This window comes from Zootoca vivipara, chromosome 7 (assembly GCF_963506605.1).
Source record: "Zootoca vivipara chromosome 7, rZooViv1.1, whole genome shotgun sequence".
NCBI lineage: Eukaryota > Metazoa > Chordata > Lepidosauria > Squamata > Lacertidae > Zootoca > Zootoca vivipara.
In genome coordinates, this window is record NC_083282.1 from 74,392,239 (window position 1) to 74,403,572 (window position 11,334).

The 11,334-nt window shown below is 46.1% G+C and overlaps 1 protein-coding gene across 1 annotated transcript; it reads left to right on the plus strand.

The window, feature by feature from the left end:
- Positions 1 to 1,378: 1,378 nt before the first annotated feature.
- LOC132592506 (waprin-Enh1-like) lies at positions 1,379 to 6,720 on the plus strand. Its single transcript, XM_060277521.1, has 4 exons — positions 1,379 to 1,572; positions 2,457 to 2,594; positions 3,953 to 4,124; positions 6,569 to 6,720. Exons 1-3 carry the CDS (start codon positions 1,485 to 1,487, stop codon positions 4,102 to 4,104), a joined length of 378 nt encoding a protein of 125 aa, XP_060133504.1. The 5' UTR covers positions 1,379 to 1,484; the 3' UTR covers positions 4,105 to 4,124; positions 6,569 to 6,720.
- The last annotated feature ends 4,614 nt before the right edge of the window (positions 6,721 to 11,334 follow it).

Genomic DNA, 11,334 nt, shown 5'->3' on the forward strand with positions numbered 1-11,334 from the left:
TTCCAATTATTTTCACTGTATTTTGATTCTTAACAATATTATATTGCACAGTTCTATACTTCTGTTTTTTACTAAAAAAATTCCTTTTGCTTTCTATTTTGTCTGGGTTTAGTCTAAGTCTGCCATTAGGATTCCATTTCTGCTTTTATTTGTTAGATACTCTTTAAACATCCTCCATTCCTTCTGGGTTGTTTGCTTCTATAAAAACAAATCATCTATATGCTGGAGGTGTAATAAGGAAAACGGATCTTTTTTACATATGTGGTGGAGTTGTTCTGAAATATTGGAATATTGGAATAATATATATGAAGAGCTTTTTAAAAAATTGTTAAAAAGCACATTCAAAAAAAGACCAGAAATGTTACTATTAAATATTTCTACCAGATGATATTAAGACAACCAAAGGGTGTTACTTATGTATGGGATAGTAGCAGCTAGAATACTGATAGCCAGAAACTGGAAGAATAAAACCGTACCAAGCATAGCAGACTGGCAAAGTTTTAATGTTAGAATATCTACAGTTAGCAAAAACAACAGGAAGAATAAGAGGAGAAATGAAGCGAACAACCCTTTTGGCTTCTTTGATTATGTTTTAGGGTCCTGGCTGGGTCCAGATCTTGAAAGAATTTTAATCTGGGTATAGTTCTTGTGAGATGGACCTGTGTTCATTGGTTTTTATTCAAACATGGCAAAATGAATCTGAAACAAAATGTTGCGATGTATTCCAACCAACCAGCCCCAAGATATTATGGGAATACACCTCCCAATCGTGGGTCTGCACATGTTGTTATTGGACTACAACTCCCATCATCCCTGGTCACTGCCATCTTAAAGATGATGGGAGTTGTAGTCCAACAACATCTGGGGACCCAAGGTTGAGAAAGGCTGGCACAGACATACTGAGCTATATGGATCAGTCATCTGACTCAGTATAAGGCACCTTCTGGTGTTTCAATCAGTAATGACTAAATCCTATTGACCATTAACTTCACAAACATGGCAGTCTACTCCTGGGGATATCATCCATTTCTGTCCTTCCTACACTCTGTCACAGCAATCAAGTGCAGACTTTGTGGCTACAACATCCAGCAAGTTCTCTCTCTCCGTCGCCCCAACCCTTCTGTCTTTGCTTAACATCCATCAGCATTAAGAGTGCCAGCAAATTCCAGATTTGCTTGCTTTTTATTCTCTAGATTATACTGGAATATGAAGAGCTGTTAACACCCACTGGTTCCAGTACTTGCTGTTGTTGCCACACACTACATGCGGTCTGTGATGACGGTGCAAAGGAATGGCTTGGAAATTTCTGTTGTTGCTTTTCTTTTTTTCCTTTCCTTTCCCTTTCTTTTCTCCCGCAAGGCAGGTGACACTAGAGGAAGATTAGCAAATCTACGGTAATTTCCCAACTCAACTGCAGCCTTGCAACTCCTTAAATACCAGCCTTTTTCAGTTCTGAGCAGTAGTGCTTGATTGCTGGACGAGCCATGAAGACACTGGTGACTTTTGCCCTTGTGGGACTTCTAGCCCTTTGGGTGGAACTACCTTTCACAGCTTGTCAGAACACTCCAAGAGGTGAGGCATAAAATCAGCTGCTGCTTGAAATGGGAATTAGATGGGGAAACCACTGAAAGTAGCTAAAGCACTTCCTTCCATGTGGTCAGTTAATGGAAGAAGTTCTGAATCCTGCATAATCAGCTGGAGAAAGAAACAGGAAAGCCAGGTGATGTTAGGAGGTAGGCAGCAGTCCTATATCCATTTACTTGAGAGCAAGTCCCACTGGATCTTGTACCACTCAAAGATTGACGGGGCATGCAACAATATTTTTGAAGTTTAACGGAAGCCCCATTTCTTATTGTTTGGTGTGCTTACAAAGCTCCTGAAATTGGATAAGATTAGTCCACTGGTTGTGCTTGAAAGTGGTCTTTGGTAGTTCAACAATAGATCTTGTAGAAATATATATATATAAAATGTCCAGTAGCACTTTAGAGACCAAGTAAGTTTGTTCTTGGTATGAGCTTTCCAATCACCAGTCTAACTGCCGCATTCTGGATTAGTTGTGCTTCTGGGTCACCTTCAAAGGTAGCCCCACGTAGAATGCATTGCAGTAGTCCATGCGTGAGATAACTAGAGCATGCACCACTCTGGTGAGACAGTCCATGGGCATGTAGGGTCTCAGCCTGCGTACCAGATGGAGCTGGTAGATAGCTGACTTGGACACAGAACCGACCTGGATGAGTGTTGTTAGTTGTCCCCTGTGTTACAGAGGGCCACATGGCCTCTACCAGAAGCCAGGCTTTTAGTGTTGTTGGTCCCATACTGCAAAACAAGTTGGTAGAGCATGAGACTCTTAATCTCAGGGTCATGTTTTGCTACCCTTGTTTCATTTAACTTCACAACAATGCTTTTAGGCATAGCATATTTGGGTATTTCTTAATCCAGCTATTTTCTACTTCCAGAAAAATCTGGAACTTGCCCCCCAAATCCATTCAGATGCAGTGTAAAGGGAAAGGATGCCTGTGATTATGACTCTGACTGCCAGGGAATTAAAAAGTGCTGCTACTTCAATTGTGGCAAGACTTGCAGAAACCCACAAGGTATGGTGCATAGCTAAACCTGGTTCTTCTGTGTTGGCTTTTTGTGTCCGATTCCCTACAATACATTGTCATTTAGTGCTTTAGGTTAGCCTGAGACACAGTAATCTGCTGAAGGCAATCAAATGAACTTCATGTTTAAATAAGGATCTGAAGTTAGGATTCCCCAGACCAAAACCAATACTCTATCCATTCCCCATGAGTAGAAACAGCAGGTAGGAAAAAGCTGTGTAAGGATCTGTGAGGCTCTAAAGTATATAAAGAGCCATTGCAGATGCTGATTGCAATTAGATAGCTGCCAGAATTCAAAATAACTGATCCACTCTGGCAGATATATAAGATGAAATAGACAATGGGCTACCTTTTCAATCATTGCTCCGTCCACCAAAATTGAAGATAGACACAAAGTTCTAATAGCTTTGATAGAAAGTATTATCTTCCATAACTGGAACATAGAAACAAAGTGCTATTCTCAATGGAAGAGCAAAGGCAGCCTCTCTCTATCAACAGCTGGTTCTTTGGAATTCAATCTGGGCGCCATACAAATTCCCAAATTCTTTCTCTCTTCAGCACACAACACCTGTCGTCACTGGAGAAGAGCTTCTACTTCCAGCAATTAGTGACATCAGGTTACATGTGAATCTCGGGTTCATTGATGTTACCTTTCTCAAGATTCACATGTAACATGATGTTACTAAATAATGACCACAAGGAAGGAAGATTTGCTGTTTAGTAACACAAATTGTTACCTAACAACATAGGTGATGAATAAACAAGCAAGGAGTCTCTGACCCATGCAATTAGTTTCAGGCAAAGAGCCGTGAAATTTTAGCTGTGAACTCTGCTAAATGGGGACTGCTCCCCTCCTGAAGATTGCAGCCTAACTTGGCTTGAGGGGCTGCCCCTCTCTATGTCCATCTGCGGGGCTGCACTACATTCATTTATCCATTCATATATATTTTTTGCAATTCTACCCCTCCTTTTTTTTTTTTTTACAAAAAATCCCTCCTACAACAACCCTGAGAAGTAGTCGAAAAAATTAAAAAAAAAACTCCTTCCAGTAGCACCTTAGAAACCAACTAACTTTGTTCTTGGTATGAGCTTTTGTGTGCATGGACACTTCTTCAGACACACACACATATATATAATTCTACTGCGTCAGACCAACACGGCTACCTACCTGAATATATCTTGTAATTTGCTTATGGTTTTGTAAGTTTCCTTGAACAATGTGGTGAAGCACAATTTTTTAAATAATGCATCAAGATACAAAACCTACTGTGCTGATTCAGAAGACTTCCAAATATCTGCTTGTGTGACTTCCTTGCATAGGGCTATGCTCTCACCTTTTCCTGTTGCAGGCAAACCTGGAATCTGCCCGAGAGATATTTGCAGATGCAGTGGCCCTCAACCCGATGAGTGCAAAGATGATTATATTTGCCCTGGAAGGAAAAAGTGTTGCTATTTTTGTTGCGCAATGCGCTGTAAGGATCCAAAATTCCAAGAAGACTGAGACATTTTTCTTGGGTGGATGTAAGTCTGATGCCACACTTTACCTCTTTCTCCCCCTTGAACACTCGCAAGCACAGTACCAAGTTTCTTGGGAAACCCAGCCAGATGGGTGGGATATAAATTATTATTATTATTATTATTATTATTAGTTTCTGCAAATACAGTAGATCCTGTATTGTCTCTTTGCAGAAGGGAAGAGAGGCACACACCCACACAATAAAAATCAGGTCTGAAACAGCCTTTCTAGGCCACTAACACTGGAAAATAATCTACACACCATTGGGGATGGGTGGGTTAATAAATTATGTCTAACTCAAAGTGTGGGAGGAAAATAGGAATCCCTGTAGCCCATGTGTGTGGGGGGGGGGGTTAATAAAAGAATTCACTAGATGCCTGGATTCAAAACACTATGGTGGAGTTTAAACACCCAAAAGTCAGGCAGCCGTATAGTGTTAGGAATATAGGCTGTTAGACCTTTCTATCCCATTTAGTCTGCTTGTAAACAGTGCTCCTCTCTTTCTACCCCTCTTGCAATAAACAGACCCCTTACAAAATATTCTAAAGGTCAGATTCATGCATTTATCCAAACAGCAGCAATGTAAACACAGGCAGAATACTCTTGGGTAGAAAATAGAAGAACATGGCTTCAAACACATGCTTTAAGCTTGGAGCAAAGCTTTGATATGTCCTCCATGATCAGTTGCATGGAGTGGAGAGAGAGGGAACAGGAAGAGAAGCAGCTTTACTTCTTCCTTCATGGAGAAGAGGGGGTGTGATCCAGCTGAGTCTAGGAAAAGAATTCTCTGATCTTAACCCCTTCATGCACTAACTAGCATTCATGGATAGTTATGTTTGATTGCCAACTCCTGTAGTCATATAGTACATGGCTTCCTTCAAAGAACTGTAGTTTACGGTTGCTGGAGTTGTGGCTCTGTGTGTGGGGGGGGAGGGGGGTAAACTACAGTTCCCAGGACTCTTTTTAGTAAGACACCTGCTTTAAATGTACTGTGTGCAAGCAGTCTTAGAGGAGCCACTTTAGTTTCTATGTACAGCACACAGGGATTCAAGGGAGAGGACAGATACAGAACATGGTGCCACTGGTTTGGAATTCATTGCCAGATGTTCTGGATTTAACCAGGACTGGGGTTGGCTACATCACTACAAACGATGATCTTTCATTGTGCGCTTTGCAGATTAAATAGCCACCTGCAAAGGCGAGGTGTGTGACTAAGCCTATTGTTCTGGAATACTTGTTATTTGAATCAGGTTAGTGTTGCTTGATTGATTCATGTTTACCTTATGTAACAGTTTCTCTCATTCCAAACCCATTCATGTAGACATTGTGCAATATTTTTGCTCTGCACTTCATGTGCACATCCCACAACAAACTTGCCCTTGTGCAAATTCCAGGCAGAACCAGCTCACCTATTAACAAAACAAAACACCCCGAATCTGAACAATCAGGCTTTTGCCTTTTCTTTTATAAATACAGTAAGTAAGTATGTAAGAGAGAGAGAGAGAGAGAGAGAGAGAGAGAGAGAGAGAGAGAGAGAGAGAGAGAGAGAGAGAGAGAGAGAGAGAGAGAGAGAGAGAGAGAGAGAGAGAGAGAGAGAGAGAGAGAAGGGTTGCTGTAAATATGTACACCAGGGATGAGGAGACCCAGGGCTCTCTGTCTGACCCATAGGACTCTCCCCAGCTAACACCTCCTCCTCTGACAACAGTCTTTAATTAGCACCACTGCAATGAGAGGGAAAAGCCACTGAACAGTTAATGTGTCTCGGCCCAGAAATCAAAGTGGCCTTCCTGGTCATGCCCTGAGTTTCTCTTTCCACCTTCCTCATTGCTTCTGCTGTGACAAGTAATGGCTGGTGATTCTACGTGAGGAGCTAGTTTACATATTATAGCCGTGCCAGTCTTCCACTTAGTGAGAGAGAAACGTGTTGTTGTTATTTAGTCGTGTCCGACTCTTCGTGACCCCATGGACCAGAGCACGCCAGGCACTTCTGTCTTGCACTGCCTCCCGCAGTTTGGTCAAACTCATGTTGGTAGCTTCGAGAACACTGTCCAACCATCTCATCCTCTGCCGTCCCCTTCTCCTTGTGCCCTCCATCTTTCCCAACATCAGGGTCTTTTCCAAGGATTCTTCTCTTCTCATGAGGTGGCCAAAGTCTGTCTCTGGACTGAAAACTCCAGAGAGAAACGTACTCTGCAACAAAATTCACATATATATATATATATATATTGTCCAGTAGGACCTTAGAGACCAACTAAGTTTGTTCTTCGTATGAGCTTTCGTGTGCGAAATCTCGTACCAAGAACAAACTTAGTTGGTCTCTAAGGTGCTACTGGACAATTTTTTAATTATACATTTATATTTATTTCTACTGTGTCAGACCAACATGGCTACCTACCTGAATCTAGAACTGCTAGAAAGTAATGTTCCCAATGTTTTGATTTATTTCCAGGATGTTTCCCCTTCATCCTAAAATGCCTGAAGACCACAGGTGTTGATGGCTCATCCTGTTTATGAAGATTGGGAAAGAAGCAAAATGTTCGAGTGGGAAATGGGCTTCTTTTTCATTACTTTTCTATTTCCCTGCTAATAAACATTATAAAAAAAAAAGGAGAAGCTTGGTCATCTGTATTGATTGTCTTTTCCTTTTTTTTCTTGAATGGGATGTGCTGCTGCTGTTCATTCCTGTAGGTTTACAGTCTAAAGGAGAGGCAGCATGGGTTTAGAAGTTAAAGTGTCCGACTAGGAGTTTGGAGACCAGGTTTCAAATCCTCACTCAATAAGCTTCTTAGAATAAAGGTGGGCTATAGATGGAATAATAAGTAAACAACTGACTGAGCTCTTCTATCCCAGCCTGATCACTGAAATTGTTTGGATAATGACGATGATGATAACAACAATTTATTACTTATACCCCGCCCATCTGGGCAGCTCCCAACAGAATATTAAAAACACGATAAACATTTAAAAATTCCCCAAACAGGGCTGCCTTCCAATGTCTTCTAAAAGTCAGATATCTGACATCTAATGGGAGGGCTTTCCACAGGGCAGGCGCCACTACCGAGAAGGTCCTCTGCCTGGTTCCCTGTAACTTTGCTTCTCGCAGTGAGGGAACCGCCAGAAAGCCCTCGGAGCTGGTTCTCAGTTGTCCGGGCAGAACGATGGGGGTGGAGACACTCCTTCAGGTATACTGGTCCAAGGTCATTTAGGGCTTTAAAGGTCAGCACCAACACTTTGAATTCTGCTTGGAAATGTATTGGGAGCCAATGTAGGTCTTTCAGGACTGGTGTTATGGTCTCGGCAGCCACTCCCAGCTGCTGCATTCTGGATTAGTTATGTTTGCGGGACACCTTCAAAGGTAGCCCCACGTAGAGCACATTGCAGTAGTCCAAGCAAGAGATAACTAGAGCATGCACCATGGGTGTACCTAGCATGGGGCAGGGGGGTGCAGCTGCCCCCCCTAGAAGGCCAAACCGCGGGCCTGACTAGGGAAGCAAATACCCTGCGCAGGCGCCCCGCTTGTTGACACGGGAGGGGAGGGGGGAGGAAACGCTGCTGGTACCGCGGCTCCTCCTCTCAGCCCGCCCTGCCTACATTTGCACCAATTCCCACCCACTAAAGCCTTCGCGCCTCCCAATGAAAAGCCCTGCCGGGCGGCAACCTCTCCTACCTAAGAGTTCTGCTGGGCTGGCAAGCGAAGGAGACGTGGCTCCTTGCATTGGTTGCAGCCGCGCTCTGCCTCCCGGTAGGCTGCACTGCGATCGTCGGTGCCGCGGGCTGGGAATCGCCCCCTTCCCCCCTCCGCACCCCCCCCCCTGAGTTAGGAGTTGCTACTGAGACTCCTCCTGGGCCGGGAGAGGAAGTGCACTGACAGGAGCCAGTTCAGCCTCGGTGGGCAGAAGCCTGCAAAGGAGGAGTGGGGGGCGGCATCCGAAGGCGGTGGTCATGGCTGCTGCAAGGAAGCTGCATGAGGGCAGGAGTAGCCCAGCGGCAGTGACCCTTCCTCGCTGCCCTCCACCCCCGGCAATAAGAAAGGAGCTGCCTTGGGGGGCGGCACAGCTCTCCGCTCCCCCTGCGTGCATTGCCCTCTCCGGGCATTGGCTGCTGTTTCCTTCTTTGCAATCCCCCCCAGCCGCTCTCCCTTTCTGCCCCTGCTGAGAGAGGGGCGTTGAGGGTGGGGGAGCCGCTGCCACCGCCGCCGGGTCGCAGCTGGGGGGGGGCTCGCCTGCGCTGTGCCACCCCACCTTTCCCATCTTTTGCTCCCTTGCGATGGGGAGGCGGTGGTGGCAGCTTCTTCATCTTCTTTGAGGGTCTCAGCTTGGCGGGGGGAGGTCCCCAGTATCTTCCCAGGCCACAGGGGGGTGGCCCCCCAGGACTAGCAGACCTCTGAGCTCCTTCCCCATCCCAGATATATAGAGTGGGAACTGGTAAGGCTTCGAGGGGACCTGGAGGAGGGAAAGCCGGGCCCAAAGGGTTTTTTCAGGGGGGGGGGGCTAGCCGTAAATGGATGGGAGCGATGTTTTCAGAGCAGGGCCGTCTTAAGCATACCTGGCGCCGTGGTGTGACGGATCCCTCTGGTGCCCCCACCCACCCCATTTACTGGCACGGCGGGCGCAGCTCACTGCGTGGCTGCCGCCTGGAGGGCCGGAGCCCTGCGCAACCCAGCCTGGGCGTAGGGCCGGCCCTGGGCCAGGGGGTGCTGCCTGCCCCCTGTTGTGACGCCCCTGCGTGCGGCGGAGGCGGCCCCAGGCCCGCGCACCTCCGGAAAGCAGCCTGAAGCCGCTGAACAGCTGAGAGGCACACCTGGGGCGGCCTCCGCCGTGCCTCTCAGCGGGCGCAGTGGCGGGCGCAGTGGCGCCCCTGGTGGCCTGGCGCCCTGACACTCTGCGCCACCGGACCCTGGCCTAGAGACGGCTCTGCTTCAGAGCAGGGGAATTTCATGTGAGAGAGTTTAGGGGGTTCATTTAGAGGCTGCAGCCACCGCCGCAGAGTCGTCAGGCCCGCTGGCCCTGTAGCCCCACCCACATTCCCACTTGTGGCCCCTCCCCTCCTGTGCCTTGGCCCCGCCCCTGAACGACCATGGCTTGCCCCCCTAGTTTTGATCCTGGGTACGCCCCTGGCATGCACCACTCTGGTGAGACAGTCTGCGGGCAGGGAGGGTCTCAGCCTGCGTACCATATGGAGCTGGTAGACAGCTGCCCTGGACACAGAACTGACCTGGATGAGCATTGTTAGTTGTCCCCTGTGTTACAGAGGGCCACATGGCCTCTACCAGAAGCCAGGCATTTAGTGTTGCTGGTCCCATACTGCAAAACAAGTTGATAGAGCATGAGACTCTTGGCTTCCGGGTTCAGCGCCAGCGTCGATCGGCGGGGCTTCGTCTCGTCTCCGAGACGGCCCGTCTCTGCTAGGAGTGGGGAGGGCAGCGAGAGCGACGCTGCGCCCCTTAGAACCTCGGGAAGGGCGTCCCGAGGGCAATTTGCTCGGCACAGACCCAATCCGGACTCCCCAACTCTTCGGCTAGCTCTAATAAGAGCTCCGGAGCGAGGAGGGTAGAAGTCGCGGGGGCCATTTTGAGCGGCAACGTTATTCTAGCAGGGAGAAGCTTCAAGCCGAAGGCGGAGAGCGCTGGATTCTTCCGAAAATAAAATGATTGGAAAAGACTGTAAGTAACCTCATGATTTGGATTATTATAAAACAATTTGGATCTGGGAGAGAGAGGAGAAAAGAGGAAGCCACCCCCCCCCACGGCAACAAAAGAGACAGTAAATAGAAACCCGAGGCCATAAACAGAAGATTTACAATTCAAAGGATCCCTCAAAGGCATCAAAGAGAATCTCCCCTTTGATGCAGGGTGAAAAGGGGAGAGAGACTGCGGTTTATGACTGCTCTGCAATAAGAGGTACAGCCTAAGAAAAAAAAACCTTTCCACTCGGGAGCCGGCAGCCCAGACAACCCAGTGAGTTGTCAGGATTTATGAGTCAAATTTTACTTCACTTTGTATTTCTGGACTTTGTGGAATCTCTTTTTTGGCTTAAGTGTTTGTGAAATGTGAGTTCGAACTTTATTGTTAATAAGACTTGAAGAATGCAGCCAGCTTGTTAAAATGGAGTCGAAAAATAAACTGTGATCATATTCCACCCCACGTGACAAGTTTTGACCTTGGCAGGACTGAAATATGTCAACAAAAAAGTGTTCCCCTGAGTTCCAGCGGTCTGTTTTGACCTTAATGTGGGAAACAAGAATAGAGTTATGTCAAGAGGAGACACGACGGCAAGAGTTACAGGAAAAATTCCAGGAGGTGATGGCGGAATATGATTTTTTAGGAGATGAAGCTTTGGACACTGAAAAAGATGAATGTGAGAATGACAATGATGGGGAAGGAAAAGAAGAAGATGAGGATTGTGATGATTCAACACAAAATGAAGCACACCACGAAAAAAATGATGACTCTACTCTACAAAAAGTTGGATGGAGTGCCCTGCTTTTGAGGGGGGCACGATTGGTATCATTGGAACTCCAGAACGCCCACAGGGAAGAAGGAAAAAATATGCAGAGAAGAGAAGAAATTCAGGGGTCCTGTATGGTGGCCTGGATGACAAAAGACTGTAAACAGGGGGTGGGGTGAAGGGAAAGTGATGTTGTGATTAAGGATGGATTAACAGGTTTATAACTGGTCTGCTGATTTTGGAATTTGCTGGATTGGGGGGGGAAGCCGGCAATCGGGGATGTAAGGTTAAATTGAGAATAGTTATAGTTTTAAAAGTGAATGGATTTTGGAAAATGTGAAAATATGGAGGCTTATAGAGGGAGAAAAAACAAAAAATTAGGCACGGGAAGAGAAAATGGGAGTTTGATTTCTCAGTGATTTGAATATTAGATGAAAATGTTAACAATTGATTTATAAGTTGTATAAGATGCAAAGGTGTATTTTTATAAAGTAAGAAACTGTTGCAGATGATAAAAAAGGGATGAAAACCGGGGAAGGGGGGGGGAGGGGAAGCCCACAAAATATGGTTTTACAACTATGAATGCAAGAAAATTTTTTTTGTTTTGTATTGTTTTTTCTTTTTTCTTTTTTCGCTCTTTCTTTTTTTTTCCCCCTTTTTTCTATTTCTATTTTTCTCTTTTTTTTTTTTGGTATGACAATAGATGGTTGGATGGATGTCCTCCTGCGTACTGCCCTGGTTTGCTGGAGCTCCCTGGTGGCAGGGGGGG

Excerpts from the sequence above, each read along its gene's own strand:
- LOC132592506 (XM_060277521.1), top strand. The coding sequence starts at position 1,485 with ATGAAGACACTGGTGACTTTTGCCCTTGTGGGACTTCTAGCCCTTTGG. Across the intron at positions 1,573-2,456 it reads TTGTCAGAACACTCCAAGAG|AAAAATCTGGAACTTGCCCC; the intron begins GTGAGGCATAAA and ends TTCTACTTCCAG. Across the intron at positions 2,595-3,952 it reads GACTTGCAGAAACCCACAAG|GCAAACCTGGAATCTGCCCG; the intron begins GTATGGTGCATA and ends TTCCTGTTGCAG.